At 42.3% G+C, this 20002-nt stretch overlaps 1 protein-coding gene across 3 annotated transcripts in view; it reads right to left on the bottom strand.

Annotated features, from left to right (window-relative positions):
* ARB2A (ARB2 cotranscriptional regulator A) overlaps positions 1-20002 on the bottom strand; it is a 266094-nt gene that overhangs the window by 122063 nt on the left and 124029 nt on the right. For all 3 annotated transcript variants that reach the window (XM_074932814.1, XM_074932813.1, XM_074932812.1), the window contains one exon: positions 12974-13192. In XM_074932814.1, coding sequence (XP_074788915.1) covers positions 12974-13192 — 219 coding nt within the window. The remainder of the gene's footprint in view (positions 1-12973; positions 13193-20002) is intronic.

The raw sequence follows: 20002 nt of genomic DNA on the forward strand, positions 1-20002 counted from the left end.
GTTATAAATGCTCTTTGTTGCCATTTTAATCACTTACTAGCCAACTCCGTTTGTCTGAAGTGTTCTAAAACAAGGACTAAGTGGATTTAACAGCTGCAACCTGCACCCATTCCAACCGTTACTTGGTTTTGGAGGCTTGGGCCTTATTGTGCTTTAATTAAAAATAATTCTACTCTTTAAACTCCTTTTGTTAAACTTCTCTGTATCACGATGCACGCATGTTGTCTGTCTTACAGATTAGTCCTCCAATGTTTGTCATCAAAGTTTGTATCAGTTTGCTATAAAGCATTACATCAGGATGAAAACAGACAGCAATCCTAACAAAAGCCCCTGTATTTACTTGATAAATGCTAAATCCCATTTCAGCTGTCTGCTGGGCTTTGCTGTGCCACCAGAGCCTCTCTGAAAAAAAAAAAAAAAAAATCCGGATTGGTTATCAACGACGGTGCACAGCCAATAAAATTTATCTGGAGAAGATAGAAGTCTTATTGATTGAGCACCTCCTTAATATCTCAGGCCCTTCTGTGAGGTTTACTACCTCTTGCTATTTGGGAGGGAAGAAATAACTTTGAGTGAGTGGCAAAAGCAAGATGTAGAGGGCATCCACGGGGCGAAGCCAGCAGCGTGCTCGTTAAGGTACGTAACAGAAGCGTTAATCAAGACCTCGAGGAAAAGAGTGTGAGGAAATAACACAACCCATTGTATTGGGTTTGTGTGGCAGGGGTTTGGTAGCAGGGGGGCTGCAGGGTGCCTTCCGTGAGAAGGTGCTGGGAGCTGCCCCATGTCCCGCAGGGCCAACGCCGGCCGGCGCCCAGCCGGACCCGCCGCGGGCCAAGGCCCAGCCCGGCAGCCGCGGTGGCAGCGCCTCTGGGCGAGGGCTTTGAGAAGGGGCAAACTGAGCAGCAGCAGCACAGAGAGCGCTGAGAAGAGGTGCCAGCAGCCCCTGGGCACGGCCGGGGCAGGGAGGGAGGAGCGGAGCAGGTGCTCCAGGCGCCCGAGCAGAGGTTCCCTGCAGCCCGTGGGGCCGAGCACGGCGAGGCGGCTGTGCCCTGCGCCCAGGGAGGCCCGCGCCGGGGCAGATGCCCACCTAGAGCAGATATCCCATGATGGAGCACGGGAAGAAAATGAGAAGGAATGACCGACAATGTGTGATGAACTGACTGCAACCCCCTTTCCTCATACCCCTGCACTGCTTTGGGGGAAGAGGGAGAGAAATCAAGAGTGAAGTTGAGCCCTGGAAGACAGGAGAAGGGAGGAAAAGGTGTTTGAAGACTTGTTTATTTCTCATCATGCTCTGTTGTCCACTGTCAATAAATTAATTTCCCCAAGTCGAGTTTGTTTTGCCCACGATGGTAACTGCTGGGTGACATCCCTGTCCTTATCTTAACCCATGAGGTTTTTGTTGTATTTTCTCTCCCCTGCCTAGCTGAGGAGGGCTTTGGTGGGCACCTGAAAGCCAGCCAAGGTCGATCCACCACATTACCATATTACCATGAAATGTCCCAGTGCTTGGTGACAGGGAATGAAGTATGGATGAATGGGAAAAGAGAAGCAGGACTGACCCCTCCTGTACCTGGAGAAGAGACTGTGCAGAAGAATGGACTCAGGCAACTACAGGATCTGTTCTTGATGGTGGCAGCAGAAAAGCTGTAATAACCCCAAGAGCAGTCTGGGTACGTTGGATGTCCTGGTAGGAGCCGATTAATCAGATCCTCAGGCTAACTGAGACTTTGGAAGAGCTCTGATAGCTCTTATGGTTAACAACAGTTGAACGCTGTTTAACAACCCATGTTTAATATATTTTGCTATTTTTGTAGTTTAGCTCTGTTAGGGCAAATATTTCTGTACTAACATATTTTAAATCTTAAATCTTGTTCAGTAATAAAGCTGACAATGATCGGTAAGAACTGATAGTTGCCAGGTACCAGATGTCCTGGAAATCCCCCAAACGGCAATCACATTCCCTGTGCCTGATATCCCAGTTCAACGCCAGAATATCCAGAACCATCCCTCCACCAACCAGCACGGATCAGTTTTGGACGCGGTAACGCAGGCGTCTGCACGAGCAGACTTCTTCCAGTGAACAGCACTCACAGAAAACTGGACGGGAGTATCTTAAACATCCATGACCTTCTAAGAACACGAGCACGGGTTTAAGAGATGAAGAGAAACCACGCGCCTGCCCAAGGGCTTCAAGGCAACCTGTAGCTAACGCCCTGGCCTGCAGCTGAGATATAGATTCAGGTCTCACTTTGAAATTAACAGTGTAGACAAAATCTTCTAAGGAGCGCTTGTGCACAGGCTTAATTAAACCGCTGTTTGCTAATGCTTTAATAAAGGTGCAGCCTTTTTAATTCTGCCATGTCTATCCTCTTCTAAGCACACACTTGGCAAATAATCAATCTGTATGTCACAGGGTATTTTTTCTCTTCCCGAAACTCAGGAACTGCTTTGCGGTACAAAACGAAAGTTTGTGGACTTAAATTAACAATGCAGACAAACCCCTTTTTTGCTGAAGAAACAACAAAGGACATGGACAGTACTTGTGTCCTTCCCATTATTCAAAAATGGGCGTGCCAATAACATCCGGGGGATATCTGTGAAAAAAAGACTGGTGCACTGCTCTAAGGTCCTTCAGCAAATTTAAGCAGATGATCTGGTTTGGAGAATTTCTTGATCTCTGAAGAAATAGTAAATGTGCTGCTCAACACACCTGTGTTAAAAATGCCAACACGGCCTGTCTGGAAGGGTTTTTATCTTTCAAGGTGCATTTCTGCAGCAGTACTTGTAGGAGACCAGATGGTGTTAACCACGCTAATCCCCAGGTAGGCTTCCCGGTCTCAACCACCTGAGCCTGCTCTTTGGAAGTGGATGACCAACCACAACCTGAGTAGCATCAAATATTCAAGATGGGGGAATTATCCTCTCTACAATGTCCACGAAGCTGATCCACAATTTAAATACTTCTTTGATGACTGAGGTGGAAGTCAGTGATGTAGAACCACTGACCCACCTCAGCTGGAGAGCACCTCTGCAGGTCACCCAGCCCAACACCACGCTCAAAGCAGCGTCAGCCGGGCCTGGTCATAAGTGCTGTGCCTGATGCTTTCAATCAGAAGCAAAAAGAGCCAACTCTGTAGTTCCATTGCCAGAGAAGTGTGGAAACATATGTTGTAGAAGTTTCACAAACCCTGAACCACATGCGCTTGGGACAGAGCGACTTTGAACACACTCCAGAGAAGTCCTGCAGGCCACCACCACTGCGGACACAAAATCATTTACATTATTTCCATGTCTTAAGCTTTTCTTTCCAACTTTTGTTTGCTCTGTGGACCCCCCGCACAACTGAGGCTGTGGTCACCTTTTGCAACCGCTGAGGCTAGCAGACCTGAATTTTGCCTGGTCACTTTGGGGTAGAAATAGGTGTTACTTCATGGTGCTGTTAGAAAATCATGTCATGGTTATTTACCACAACTGTAGCAGAATGACAGCAAGTATCTGGACTTCCACTCCAGTGATGATATTGCCTGGTGCTGATCAGGATTAAAACCCATTTACCTATCAGCCCAACTCTGTCAGTCAGTTGGGGTAGTTCAGAACAGAAAGGGAAAGAAAATGGTAAAAGAATCTAATGAACAAACAGCCAACAGCAGCAGAAGGTTATTTAAAACAAGTGAACTCCATGATCTAATCAGATGCTGTTACTTTAAGACCTATCACAGCCATAACTCATTTGCCCACTTAAGGAAAAGCAGTCAGAGCCTTAAACAGCACGCAGTGTCTGAAAGCTTGACATATCTCAACAAGGAGGATTTCATACTCGGCCAAGGTCTTCACCAGCAAGGGATTTAAAAATAAGCAACAGCCATTAAACATAAGCCTAGCCTTTTCTGGCAGCCAGTGCAAAGGACACATGATGAATAACATGATCCTGTCATCAAATGTGTTTGTTCATTTTTCAAACAACAGGAAAAGTGGAGTAGCCAGAGGCTCAGAGAGGTGTACTGCAAGGTGGAGTGTGTGAGGGCTGTGACTTATCAAAGGATAAGACCACAAAGTTAATTGACAAACCCAGCAATCTTTCAGAACTACTTACGCAGCCTAAGCTTTGCTAAATTTCTTCATTACCTAATTCGCTAACTTCAAAAGAATTCCTCGGCAAACCAGATCCCTGAAAGAAATAAATATGTCTTCTTAACGTCTACGTGCAATTGAGGGTTCTGTTTTCCCAGGTTATGAACAGAGTGGTTGTGACACAATTAAGCGATAATGTCAACTGCCCACTTCTCTAGGATATAGGCTGAACTTGCAAGATCCATGAAATCAGATTATTCAGTTACACAGCAGGTGGAAAGGACAGCAGACAGGAGTGAAAACCCATCCTGGAAGGAAAAAACCAGTCCGAAACAACAAACACACTGCAGGTGCTTATGAAGTACTAGGCGTACTGTCTGAAATAACAACATTTTACATTTCTTGCTGTACTATATGACTGGACGTACTGATTAAAACTGTGATTCTGGTAAGGAGGAAGCTTTCCAGTCGTATGCATCCTACACCTGCACACACTGTGTCAGAGCCCCGCAGCCTGCAGGGTGCTGAGCGCACAAGAACACCTGTGGGGTTTGTGTGGTTTAGTGTAGGTAGTGCCTGCGTGTGTGTGTAAGGGGGAACTACCCCCTGTAATTCACCCTGCATTGCAGGTGCCACGACTGGCTCAAATTTAAGCGGCACTAGACAACGTGTAAGTTGCAAAGCAAGTCTTCTGGGACAGAGCAACTCTTCCGTTCACTCCCTAATTCAGTAAGGACATGATAAAAGCAGAGGTAATATTTTTGCTGTTTTATTTTGTTGTGGTTGTTTTTTTTTTTTTTTTTCAGAGGTGTAGAGGCTTAGCAACCAGGAGCAGCATTTTATTAGGGAACTAAAGAATTGACACTTGGTTGGATGCAATGGAAATGATTTCAGCACATGCTGGTGGTGAATGAAGGATTCCAGCTACACGATCTCATGGCAGAACAGCAACTGGAGCCCGTGTGACCCCGATGAGCAATCCCTGTAACTACTCACACTGCTCACCAGCAGTGGAAGAACTGTGATTGTCAAAAGCTACTGACCCAGTCAGTTCGTCCCCTCCTTTCTGAAGAACTTTCTCAATATAGTTGTGATGCTTTTCCTCACTCCATGCTTTTGCTAAAAGTACTGAACTAGGAGCTCCCAAACTTGCTCAAGAGCCCGGGAAAACTCAAGGCTCCTAACACATTAACTCTTGGTGGTTCTAAATGCACCTTTGTCTTACTTTATTTAGTAGTTTCTCTCCAAGCAGTGCCATCTATTGGGAAAACTAACTAAAATTCGAGTGTTACTTGATAAAAAAGATACTTCATTGTGTATTGACAAATTCACCCTTGCCAAGTACTGATCAAAAAATGCAGAGAAAAAGAATGAGAATCAACTGTTAAATAACAAAGTGTAGTTGAGTGTGGCTGCACAGCATGCAGCCCATTCGGGGAAGAAAAACCTGCTACCGACACCACCCACCACAGAAGACAAAAAGCATTTTTGATCAGTTTAGCATCCCCTTTTAGCCAGGGAGAGAAGGATAAAACAAGGATTCAGCCACGAGAGGAACGGGAAGATTTCTCAAAATTTAGATGAGTTCATGACTGGAGATACTGTAGAATTGACTATCTTAGGAAAGACTTCTGCCTGGACACTATGAAAATGAAGTTAACAGCTCTGAAGTTGGTAAAAGGTAGTTCTCAGGGCGTGCTGATCAGGTGTGGAGTTCACTAAGGCATAGCAAGAATGGAGGTCACGACTCCATTCTCCTCCGAGCTCACAATGAGACATATTTCTTTGCCTGTACAGGGATGACAACGAGCTGATGAAAAAGATAAACCTTGTTCTCAAGAGGTAAACAATCCAAAATAACACTGCACAGTAAGTTAATTCACAAAAAGGATTTTAGTTGGTAAAATAACTTGCAAGGACTTTAAAATGTAACAAATGAAAGGCCTGTAATAATTAATTTTTCAAACTATCAGCCACCTGTGAATTGTAGGGTAGAAACTGACGTTTTTTCTGGGCAGCTTATTGCACATTCCTCCATGCCACCATTTCCTCCACTACGTCTAGCCCCTTTGGCAGCCGTCACCGCTGCAGGCAGCCAAACACACCACAGAGGAACCACCAGATTTATCTTAATCCCCAAAGCTAGATTTTTTTTTTCTCCCTTATTTCTTCCAGAATTTTCAGTTTGTTTTCTGAAACTAGATGAGGTGAAAACAACGTCCCTGAATGCACTACGTATCCTGTGCCCCAGTTCCCTGTCTGCTGACATTAATTTCCTTGGACTCCACAAATGCTGCTTCCCTGACCTCCGTGCATTGTGGTACAGTCCTCATATCCCCCTACCCCAAACCCATAAATATTTCTAGAGGAGCGGGATGGGGTAGCATGTCCCTACAGAAAAGGGTTATTTTGCAACAGCACCATTCATCTTAAGATGACTATATGTATCTCAGAAATTAATTTTCATCATCTCTTACTGCATCACGGGTCTTATGGCTGACTGGAGCCCAAGAAAAAAAACACGTAAAGTTCTGCAAAAAGGTGTATGCTGCCACTTGAGCTCTTGCTAAATGTCTTCTGCCAGTTTTCCCAAACACACTGAAATCTAGACTAAAATGTGCAACTGTGTGCAGTAGCTTAGAGGATATTATCCTTGTTTTGGGTATCAGCTGAAAGGATATTATCCTCTGACTCTGTTAGAGAGATGATAAAGGATACTTGCAGAGAGCAATCTGAACTGGCAGGAGGATGGACCAGAAGACCTGGTCGCTCTACAGATGGCTCTACAAAGACAGGCAGTATCCGAGCACAAGAAGTTTAAATAATTTTATCCACCTTTGCCTTCAACAAGAACGTCCTCTTTCTGCTGAGCTAGTTTTCTTTACCATTAGCTCCCTAACTGGCCAGGTTTACCAAGCCTGAATCCTATCTGAAAGGAAGGAGGACTCATCTGACCTGTGAGAAATGGTCTTTTTTAGCACAACAGGAGCACCGCACAGCTCGTGGTGGGAGGAGAGACACAAGCTGCTTCTTTCTTTTGGAAACTCACACGGCTTGCCTCACGTTTTAGGAGCTGGATCTAACAATGCACATTTTGTCAGCATCATGTAATGAATGTTTGAAAGACACCAAAGCTAGATGGCCCCGATTTATTCCTCTTCTTTGATTAAACCATACTTGTGAAACGCAGAACAAAGAGAGGGTATGGCAAAAAGAAGAGCCAGTGGTGCTCTTGAAGAGAAGAATCTTCCTTCAGTGATTGCGTCTCTGATTTCTCACTTGCTCAAGGAAAAGAAGACAAGTATAACTTTTCCGGACTAGTAGATGCAAACCATACCTCAAGAAGTCTTTACAACCTCAGGATTTTTAAAAATAGCTAATTTAACTGCACAAGCTAAATAGCCTCTGCACAAATTACTGAATACTATCGTTTAAACTCCAGATATTTTAGCTATTTAATGTAAGATGCCTGTTCACTGTAGTATCTATGGGATGAAACATGAAATAGAAGTATTTTACCTGTTATAAAGTATTTTCAGAACTTAAAGCTTATCTGACCCTTTAGGAATGACACAGAAACCTAACTGTAGGTGGCCAGTGCCACTGTACATGCTTCAGTGTCCTCTGCTTGGCTTCCAGGGTGGTGCAGGTCCTACAGGACACCGGCCAGATCTCTCCACGTGTCCCACATACCCTGTGGCACCCAGAATGTCACCACACATTCACACCCCAGCACCCAAACTGCACGTTTTTTTAACTCTGAGCACCTGGCAGTACATGGGGCAGGAACAGGAAAAGGACATTGCAGAGAGGCTGGGGCTGGGCTCTGCTCCCAGGGGATCAGGGACAGGACAAGAGGGAACGGCTGGAAACTGCCACAGGGGAGGCTCAGGCTGGGCAGGAGGAGAAAACGTTTCCCAGCAAGAGTGGTCCGAGAGTGGAACAGGCTGCCCAGGGAGGGGGGAGTCCCCATCCCTGGGGGGGTTTCAGGGCCGCTGGGATGAGCTGTGGGGGAAGTGGAGTAGGGGAGAACTTTGTAGAGTCGGTCCGAGGGTTGGACTCAATGATCCCTAGGGGCTTTTCCCACCTGAATGATTCTGGGATCAAAAATGAAGCCGTAGTAGTTTCTAAGCAGTTCTCACGAGCTTTCCATTGCCAGCGTGATTTTGCTGTAGAAGTGAAAGGGATTTCCCAAGAACATAAGGATGTAACGGGCTTTAAAAGGTAAACATGGACAAAGTAAAAATGTCTTACTTTGGAGGTACAGGTAAAGCAACGCTTACAGTCGTAAAAGAGGAAAAAAAAAAAAGGCACTGAGCTATTAACACCATATTGAGACTTTGGAGGTTTGAGCCCTGATGCCCAAGTTCTGCCACCGAGTTTCTCCGTGCTGGAGCATGTCCCTTACACCTCTCGGGAGCTGCCCGCTTAGCGCTTGTCATTTTGCCTCCTCTGGTGGAATAAAGGGCTTATTAGCTTGGTCTCAGCAGCACGCCAACGCCGCCACACCGTCTCCGGGCCTTGCCAAGTCACGGGGTGGGCAGGAGGAACCTGCATCTGCCCAGGGAGGGCCGTGCTGTCCCCTCCCAGCCGCGTCGGGACACCGGGGAAGCCCGGCTCCCAGAGGTCACCCCGCGCCAGCGGGCGTCCCGCGGCGCCCTTCGGTCGGGAGATGCCTCGTGTCAGCCGCACCGAACAATCAGCAGAAACGGCACAACGGCGCTCGCGCGCTTGCCAGGATTTCCTGCCCGCCAGCACCCGCTGCGTACTTCACCGCGTATTAATAAACCTGCCTCTTACCACTTTCTCCTGAATACTGGCACAAATTATTCCGATGCATCCATTTTTAGCAAAACAAATTAATTAGTTGCACATGATCTTCTTCTATTTAATCCCTCGCAGAAAATGGTAGAATTTATGAGAAGTATGTTACATTCAAAATGAATTATTTCATTGATATGGTGCTGGTATAAACAGCGCGGCTATAGGCCGTGCTATAGTAAAAATAATACTTGCAGTAAGGATTATGAAGGCAGCTGAGCTTGGTGGAAAAAGAAGGACAAACTTCACAGCATGCAGGCCTAGGAAAGGCTTATCCCCTTTGCCCAGAAAACCTGACCCCATCAGCTGGTCTGATAAAAGTCCTTCTTCCTACTTCTTCCTCTGTTACTTCTTTGATATCCTTCAGCTATGGTGGCAACAACATGATTCCAAATTACTATTATTATAAAATTATGTGATTTACACTTTTTCCTTTAACAACATTTCAGAATCCATTCAGTATACTTGTTTAAGTGGTGAATGCTATTTAGAATCGGATAAATACTGATTTACATTTCTAAGTGTCTTTTAACATAGACAAGACACTGTCAATGTGAAAATCTGTAGGGAGTGCAAGATGGTTCGGAGGATGGAAGGAATAATCATGTCACATTTAAGCCTGTATGATCTATTTCCACAGAAAAAGGTTAGAGATCAACAAATTCTCAGTTTAGTTCAGTAATAAATGAAGGTTGGCTAGGGTATGAAGTTTCTGGGGGGAAGCATCACATCAGCCAATGTGTACAGCAGCAGCCTCTGGTGGTCTAAGAAAAAATGGTAGTATCTATAAGTAAGAATAGAAATATGTTTTTTTAAAAGGATGTATGTACATATTTAGCTATTTGACTCAATTCTCCATTCAACACATTAAAAAACAGATGCTTTTAAAATGATCTGCTGGCAATATGCTTGTTAAAATCTGAACAGTATTAAAATTCATATGCATTCATTAGCATGTTATATAAAAGTAAAATGCTTTTGTTTAATCATTCCATAAAGTATTATAGTCTATGCTGATTATCAAGAAGTTTTTTCCTTGGTTTGCATCGACAAAAAAGAAACGAAATTTATAAGATTGTTACTGAATTGATGACATTTTCTGTCTTCACTCATGAATTCAGTTGGCAGATGTTTTCAAGAACAAAAAATTCTGTCTTATTACAAAACATATTAAGCAGGTTTTTCTGCCATAATGTTTGACATGATGTTTATTGCCCAGACCAAATCAGTCCCTTTAACAAGCTGTAATGTATGCCAGAAAGTACATTATTTCATAGCTAAGGAAACTTCCAGCATGAAACGATAAGTACTTTGATCTTTCAGGCACTATGCTTAATGCACTACACACTCCCATAGTCGTTTTTATTTGAACTTGTTTTGCACGAAAATAGAGTGCAATTTGAGATTTTGTATTTTAAGACTACGCTTTTACATATTCTTGAGTATCCCAGCTATTTGTTTTTCCTCTATGAAAATAAACAAAATACTCAAATCTACCATGGAAGAGTTCCATTCTTCCAATTCTCAGCAAATCTAACTGCACAAGTGGGAGCATCATCCAGACAGCTTTAATTTGTTCAAATGGCATTTTCTCATCATATCACAACAGATCTCAATGACCCTATAAGAACATAACCGAGGATATTTATTCCTACTACTTAACGGTCTGAAACAATTTCTCCAGCTTATCTGACACAAACAAATTTTCTTTCCATGTCAGATGCCATTGATGCCTTCTTGTGAGGACATTTTTCATCTAGTCTCTCTGTACCAGTTTTCCCTGCTTGGCAAGGAGGACATAAGGCTTTCCCAGGTTTCTCAAAACTCTTTTGACGAGATCTTCATGAGGCATATACCGTCCTTAAATATTACTGTGCAGTGACAATATGTTTTATTTCAAGAGCCCAATGAGTCAAACATATGCTATACTACACAGTACGTAAATCCCGTATCTAAATTGCCCTTTGAGATTACCCCAAAGCAGCTCGAAGAGCCTGTGGCTGCGGTAAGCCTGGCGTCAAGTCCCGGGGTGCAAACGAACGGTGATTCCTGTTGGAACGACACACGTCATCCGATGGACCCGAGCGCGGGAGGCAAGAAATAGGTCACAAATACAGCACTACACCATTTTGTTGTGAAGGACTGGACAGACTGACAACCGTGTCTGTGGCCAGGAAGGTGGAGCAGAGCACTCTACGGTGACAGCTCCTCTTGCAACCACCTACGGACTTGGCCGTTCTGCCCAGCAGAGGAAATGGCACCCTATCGCCAACAGGCAAGTAAATCGCAGCAATTTGTCCTGCCACACACCAAAGCAGGGATGGTTTTTATTCTGTTTCAACAAGCTCTCTGTACCTGGAGCCTATGGAAGAAAAAAACCCAAAGAATTCTTTCAGAATAAACCAGAACCGCATCAGAAAATCCAGTTTCAGTTAATTCACCGAAGAAAGGAGACCACCACCCACACTTTCACTATGACTTATACTACTACTTTCCTCTGTTTGAATAAAATCAAATAAAGGAAACGTCAACAGATATAGCTAGGCACAGAGCTGCACAAAAAAAGAACATGGGATGGAGTCATGCGTTTTGTGTTTCAGGGGTCAAACCTCCCGAAGCCAAATTTAATGCCTCATCAAGCAAAAGATCCATGAGAAGGTGGAAACGCTAAAAAGGTGTTAAAAAAAAGCTTCAGTTTCAACAAGAGGACACTGGGCCAGCATTCTGACCAGACGCCTTTCTGGACAATACAGCAACATCGTCCACTGGCTTCTGATGGACCTTGAGACAAGCCTGGTCGCTCCTCTTCAGAAGCAGGGTCTGGCTGGTGGGCAGAACGGCATCTCTCATGAAAAGCAGCAGAGAGAAAAACCAGTTCCCTGTTGGTGACTTTGAATATGTACATGCATCCTTTTGTTTCCCATACTCAGTACTGAGATATTTCTCAAAAGACACAGTAATATTTATGGTATTAGCGATAATCTCCCATCCAGATTACAAACCCTTTTAACAAGCCGGTACAGCTGTATTTCTCCTACAAACACTGCTATGCTGAATCACAATTAATAGGAACGCGTTAAAATTTAAGATGGTTTGAACCTGTCTTTTGCTGGATTTTTGTGTTTTGCACCAAAAAGGCATATACATTTTTACTGTTTCCACTACACTGTGATGTTTCTGACACGTTTTACCGTTGAATGGAAATGCTAACTTTCATAATAAGAGCTTTGGAAATTGCATGACTCAGTCTCAAATGTATAATGCATAGTATGTATATGAAGCAGAATGTGTCAAAGTGCAAATAATATTGTTTGTGCCCCCTGCAGAATTAGAAATCCTCGGGTAGCACTGTTATAACGATCCCATGCTGGTAGCATTACAAAGTGCAAAGGTTCACTGAGTAAGAAAAGAGCAAGGGACAGAGTTTCCTCATTACACCATTCTCGAACTATTCTAGCTTAAATATTTATTAAGATATTAATAACTCTCCTCCTTTATCTGCCTTCAGAAGTTCAGCTGAAACACAATGGATGGCTGCTCATATGAAAACAATACATTATAGGGCAAATCTGCTACCACACAAGATGAACATCAGTATTTTCCACAATATATTAGTAATTCAGCAGGTAATATGTTAAAAAACTGTCACGCTATAACTACTGCCTCCCCAGTATAAGACAATATAATACAATAAATGCATGCACGACAAGTGAAGCTCATATGTTGCCTGAGCTGCATTAGAAAGTGTTTCTTATGTATACCTCTGTTTATAAAATCATTCTTACAAAGCCTTCCTTAAATCATCCCCTTTCTTGATAGCACCAGTGAATTCCTCTGGGGTTCATTTGAAGTTCCCCTTTGAAATTAGAAAGGAATGTTTTGTAACTCTTCCAAAACTTCACATTCAATAAGTGACAAAAAATATCAATAAAGAGCCAGGAACTCTGTATGAACTCTTGAATGCCATCTCGGCAATGTGTTTGTTTTAAAAAAAAGCATGCTGTTTATTAGCCAACATGGAAGGTAAACATATCTATACATCATTAAAGAAGGGCAAAGAAAACCAAAAGAAACTTACTCTAATGTACATCTGCATAGTTTCTTTTTCTTTTTGTGGATTTCGATACTTTTCGTAGAAGTCACGGCGTTTCTTTGTTTCCTTCTGGATTTTATCTTTTCTTTCCCTCTTTTCTGCAGGTTCATCTGAGCTATCAGAAGACAGCTGTACTTGGGCTTTTGTCTTCTCCACTTCAATATAGTTCTCATTGGGATTCAGTACTATTACTCCATAGCCTTCCTGTTTTAGAAGAGACACACACACACACACACACCAAAAAAAAAAAAAAAAAAAAAAAAGAAGAAATATGAAAAGGGAGATTTAATGCTTGAAAATGCTTTGCATTTACTTTATGCTCTTAAAAACTTTTATATTTATTTCAGTAAGTTCACACAACGTAAATTATAGAAGGGCATTTTAAGAATACTGTTTGTTTCATTTCTGTCATTAAAGGGATATTGATGTGTGAATGTGTCTGTGTGTGCACTTATGCTCATACACATCCCTCAGCGTCAGAAAAGTTGCCTGTTTTACCTTTAAAATAATTTAATATGTTGTTTTATTCATAAGCACTTTATACGACTTTTTCAGAAAACAGTATGAGAACTAAAAGCAAAATATTATTTTAAGAACTCTACATAATGATGAATAAAAAGCTTTATACCCCGCCAATAAAAACCTTTAAAATAAAAAGGATGGAGGGCTTTCATATATATATATATATATATATTAAAGAAAGCATGTGAAAATTATTCACTGCAGTTTAAAATAGTAAAACCTTTTGTCTAGTTGACAACAAGCACACCACGCAGAAGCCAATAGCGGCAGTAACAATGAATCAATACCAAAACTGATTCAGTGGTATTGCTTACAAGTCAACTCTTTTACTGTGGGGATGACTTTTAAGCACATCTTTAAATCTGCTCTAAAACTTCACTGGGATTATGTCCTGTATTCAACAAACCCAGAGAAAATTTGTGACCTGCAGGATGCTTTTGAGCATACCAGCTGCATTTTTGTGCCTCAGAAAATGAGCCGGTTGAAAAATACATGAATTTATGAATGAGAAATAAATCTTGAATAAATCAGCCAATCATTTTATTATGATTTTTAAATGATGGCAAATCACACAAGGATTGTAATATTCGTGGAAGATATAATCGCAAATGCAGGGAGAAAAGAGAAGCACGTGCATTTAACAGATGAGCCCTTAAAGTTACCATGGGTTCCCAGTCAAAAATCAAGCTGTCCTTTAAAAGTAAATTTTAATAAAGATTTAATTTTCGGAAACGTCTATATTAATAATCTAACCGAACAGCTTTATTCCAGCTTTTCACTTGGTGCTTCACTCTGCACTTGGGCTAGGCACGAGGATCAAAGAGGTCCCCATACCTAGCTGGCCAGAGCAAACCAAGCCCAGGCCAACAAAAGATACTTTATTTGGGCTTGCTTTATTCTAATCTGTAGAGCCATTCACAAACCTTGTAGCGCATTGTGGCTACTGTCAGGTAGACAGATTGTCACTCGGTGATTTTCTACAGTTGGACACACTCGGCTAGTTATCAAAATCGCATCTGAAGGGAGTTCCTACCCCTCGTCCTTGTGCCCTTCTCAAACGTCTGCTGTAGCTTCTCCTCCCACCAAAAACCAAGTTAAAGGGCACGGTTGCACTCTGCTAAACAGGGTGAAATAGAGGCATTCAGGACACTGTCTCTGGCGTAAGGGACGTAGTCAAAAAAGGTCACCACAGGCCAAAGAGAAAATTGCCTCCTCGCTAGACACGGCGCCGTGAGTAAGTGGTCTCCTGTCATGTCGCTCCCCTGCCCTCCCTGCTGAGTGAATTGAACTGGGATAAATATAAACAAATGGGCAAACAGATAAATAAACAAAGGGGGGAGGGCAAAGGAAAACGGAAAATTGGAGAAGACAAAGTTTAAAAAATCTACCCACGCCAGCACTGGTCACGTTAACACACACCACTCTACCATTAACTCATAAAACAACCAACTCGGAAAATTCAAAGCCCAAAATCCATCTCAGGGGAGGATAATACTTATCAAACGTCCCTAAATTACACGCCTCAGAGGAAAGGATGGTTTTTTGAGCTCACTAGTGGCAGAGTAGGACCAAGTTTTCGCGGTACTTGGCAGGCTGGTGGTTTTGGGGCTCGCTGTGCTGTTCATCTTCTTGACCCGCTTGTTCTGAGCAGAGACGTTCTGCCTATCGATTCGTTTTGCTTTCTACACAATGCCAAATGCAAATTCATGTGTTTATTGCAGGCTTACGAGTGTTACAGGGATTTGAAACTCTGTGTCCACTTTAAACTGACCACAAAACAGACACATAAATCATCAAAGAAGTAGAATTTGTCTAAGTTATTGATTATGTAACTGAAAATTACATGACTCATTTGTCCAATTTTACGAGGACACAATGCCAATTTTTCACACAGACATCAACAGATGAAATATGATTCCATTTTTAAATCCACTATTTCATAAATCAATTAAAAGATTTTTAACAATTATATTTTAAGCAGTGTAGCATGCCTGCCTTTCCATTCTTTTTAAATTTCTCCCAGATAGCAGGCCTTTCCTGCTGGTACAATTAAAATAACTAATAACTGAGAGAGGTTTTGACATAATTGAGAAAAAAAAAAAAAAAAGTCTTATAATTTCTAAGACTTTCTCTTAGGAAAGTGATCTCTTTCCAGATCGTTTTGCTCACATGACACGGTGTATCTCCCTTTCCCTTGTACTTCTGCATCTTAAATTGTAAGATGTAAACAATGGCACCAGAAAGAAGATTTGAGAGTAACATGTATAAAGCAACAGGGAAAAACAAAATGACTGGTAAAATTGCACCCAATTACAACCTCTCTCATTCAGCCTTAGCCCAAGCATTTTTTGTTGAAGAGGAATACTCAGCTCTAAATAACATCTATGTGAACAACGCGGCTCCCAAGTTCAATTAATTTTTAAAAAACGCATTTCATGTGGGCATAGCGGCACCACCGAAGTTCAGTGCACTCAGAAAATTAAAAGCGGAACTTCCTCACTGAAGTCAGTGGGGTTGAGCAGAGTGCAAGTCAATGCAAACCTGAGCACACAAGACCACTAATATCTAAAAAAAAAACCAACACCGGCTTCAGCAAACTTTAATAACAGGCAAGAGGCAAGATAGGGAGTCTTTGCCATGACTGTTAAGCAAAGACAAAATCACATTCATTAAAAAGTATCTACTTAAATGGAAGTTGTGTTCTGAAGCATACACCTCAGGAAAGGCGTAAGTCTCAGCTATGATGCGCTTACAGCATTACTAAGACCTGGGATGTAAGTACCATCACCCAGGAGTTTTTAAAGCGTGCCACCATCAGCAAAACATTAGGGACGTTTTCAACATACGTACCAGTGGGGTAGTTTCCTCCTGTGTGTCCACCAGTGCACACAGAAAGAGAAAACATTCTCTAAAGTGCCAAGTTTCATGGCAAAAAGCTAAACTTTGGGGCAACCCCCCCCCCCCCCCCATCAATCTTCAGCTGGCTGAAACAAGCCAAGCCCCATGCTCTACCAGATGTGTGAGGGAATACAGATGTTGCACAGAAGCCAAGGCCTGCCCGCACCCCCCATTAGTGTGTCTGTGATGAGACGCACTAATCAGGACAGTCACTGATAAACACAAGTCCCAGCCTCTAATCTACGGGTTCAGGCGATGCGGTTTCTCTCTCAGACTAAAACACCCTATTAACAGCTATTCCCCCAAACGCTGACGTTTCAGGGTAAATGAAGTGCAACCTACGCTATTAGCATCCTCCACCAACTACTTCTGGAGGTAGAGGACTGCACGCAAACTCCACTTTCAGGTTCATAAATACAAATACAATTTATACTTATGACTGAGCCAGCGAATGATGACGAAAGGAAAAGCAGGCTGGCAAAGTCGAGAGCTGGAAAGAATCACGAATCTCGGTTACAACACCTTTACTACAGCGCCAGCACGTATTCCACCATGATACACAAGCCAGAAACGGAGCAGTACTTTCGGTCTCTTACTGAAAGTTCAAGCGAAATGTTCGAAAACAGAAGGAATGCCAAAATTATTGCCCCTGACAGCAAGAGTAAGGTTAAAAAAAAAAAGGAACCTTAAAAGTATTTGAGGTAAATTCCTAATCTTTTGAAATCTCCTCTGCCTGGCCACATGAATAATGAGCTGAAAGCATTCAGCTCTGCATATTAATCCACCAAGATGGGACACCATATGTGACCAGAGAGGTCAGGGCTGGAGAGGAATCTTTTGACCTGCGTAACTACCTTTTTGGGCTGCGAGAGAGGGTCTGAAAGAGATCATTTTCCTAAGCTTTATCAACCTGATTTTTCAAGTTCAGGTTTCTATTTGGATCGTTGGCAACAAGACCGGAGTTAATTCCCAGGGGAAATGCAACTCAGAGTGCTCAGCTCTTAAATCTGCCCGTGGTTAAAACGGACACAGCAACGTCCATTCATCTTTCTGAAAGATGTATGTTCTGTTCATTTCCCATCTTTTTCCACGAGAAGGGTACATCTATGTCACTGTTGCGACATCGTAGGTGCAACAGTGGGATGAGGTCATGACAACCAATCAGAAGTCACTAGTGAAGCGTTAAAGTAAACATAGCTGTTGGAGATGCAGCTCAGCTTGAAAAATGCCCCCTCCATTATTTGAGCAATTTTCTCAAGACGTGACCTGAGACTGAAACGCCTGAAATGTCAGTTGACTCCGCTTTCTGTTTCCACCCAATGTACATTTTGGCAACTGCGCCCTGCTAATACTTTGCGATATTTCCATCCCCGGCTACACCTCGGCTGCCTGAATTCCAGCACCGTGTCCAAGTGTGTAAAAATGCTGTGTTACTGCCAAACACACATTGTCCCACTAAGTCCCCAACTTAAAATAGCTCATCAAGTGAGGCAGGAAAAGAAAACATGCCACAAAAAGTTTTTAGAGGACCACCTGTTGTCTATTATTTTTACATAGCACTTACTCATAAATCATAACACAGGGTAATTAATCAAGCTGTCAAAGAGAAGGTCAAAGGTTATGTGGGGGAGTCAGAAGGTCATGCATGGGCTGATAGAGGTCAGGGTCACACCGCATTCCTCATTATCAAGTTGGGATGAGAGACGGCCCAAGCAAACAAAAGTGAAAGCAGATGGAGAAGTGAGTGGATAAAAAAAAGGAGAAAATTTCACAAACAAAAAGAAAAGTGAAAGAAGAATGTCAGTTGCCTTCAAACACAGAGGAGAATAGAGCAGAAATACATTGAGATGTTCTCAAAAGGTCTCACACAATACAAAGAAACTACAGTTTGATTATTTAAATACACTTAATATAACTTTCCATCTGATCTTTTTGCAAATATTAAGCAAAGCCACAAAACGGGCACGGTAATTTTGGTTCCATTTCACATCTGAAGTCAATACTTTCAAGGTGAATTAGACAAAAGGAACCTATTACCGTGATGAATGCTGATGGATATATAAAATTGCTTCTAAATGCTGAAGTTTATTCCTGTTTATGGCTACAACCAATAGATGTTCAATAAAAAAGTTATAACCTGTTTGAATGATGTATTAAGAACTATACTTTCATATACACAAATCCTCAAAAACACAAAGCATCATAAAAGTCCCTCTGGATGACACAACAGTTATAAAATATTCTATCATTACACTGACCTGAATTAGATGCAGAATACTGTGCAAAATTAGCTGTCACCCTTTCCTCAAAATCTTTGTTAATCTCATTTTGAATGTTTGCAGCTTTATCAACACATGCATCAATGTCAGCTCCTTGGTTACTGAACCGCTGTACTTGGAAGAAGATATAATTAAAATGTTTTGGCACAGAAGAGGTGAAATTGTATCTTCCCCTGTTCCCTGAGGAGTCTGTAAAACATGTAGGATATATTGACAAACACACACCCTTGTCTAGAGCCCTGACATCCCAGGTCACCCAACTGCTATTTATTTAAAAACATTCACTTTACACTTACCCAAACTGTCACCTGCTGTGTTACTAACTTTTAATGGATATTAGAGCTATAAAAACAATAAACTCTTCATTTCCTTTCCGTTACTGCCTTCTAATTCCTCACTGCATTAGGTCCGAATCTATCTGCATGCAGACCTGTATTAACCTTACCCCACCATATATAGTGTCTTTATGTCGGAAAGTATAAAACATGCCATTAGGATGTTTTACTCTGCTATTTGTTAATTTGGTGCCGGAGCAGCTATACTAAACAAATCAATGTTCAAAGCTAAAAAAACCCACCAGATAAGCTGTTACCACATTTTTGAGTTTTTGAGCAGAAAAGTTTTGAAAAGAATTAATGTTTTACATCTCTCTATAATTAGCAACCCAAATATGTCTATGCGTAAGATCTGCAATCCTGTTTTATGGTGTTTGTTCCCAAGGCCAGAACTGAGTAAACGCATCTATGAATTATAAGGATTTTACTCCCTCAGTGGTGTACTGTGTTTTTGATAGGGAACTTCTGTGCCTTTAGAAGCATGAATTTCGCTAGCATTTTCAGCAGAAACTTGTTTCTCGTGGCAAGTGAAATACAAGAAAGTATGCTCCTGCATGAACTGAATTCTGCGAACTAACAGAAAATAACTATGTTGATGTTCAAATACGGTTTCAAGTGTCGTTTAATAAACCCGAGCCCCACCACCTCTCCCTGATGTGAGATTTGGGCTATCTGGAGAAATCACTGGAGGCTGAGTGGAAGTGAATCCACCTCAGCCACACCAGGGGGACAGGGACTGGCCAATAACCCATCCACAACGACTGCCCAGGCCGCAGGGAGTTTCTGCTCTTCTTCACTAAAGCACACACAGCTTTGGGGTCCATACAACCGGTGGAAGAATGAACCCACCAGTTACCCCCAAGACCTGGCACCTTTTAATGGCACCTAGGAATCCCTCCACATTTGAAGTCTGCACTCCGAAAGTTTTTTCTCCCTAAGAAACTATTTTATTTTCTTCTGCGACAAAAATTTCAGAAGCT

The sequence above is a fragment of the Athene noctua genome, chromosome Z (assembly GCF_965140245.1).
Source record: "Athene noctua chromosome Z, bAthNoc1.hap1.1, whole genome shotgun sequence".
NCBI lineage: Eukaryota > Metazoa > Chordata > Aves > Strigiformes > Strigidae > Athene > Athene noctua.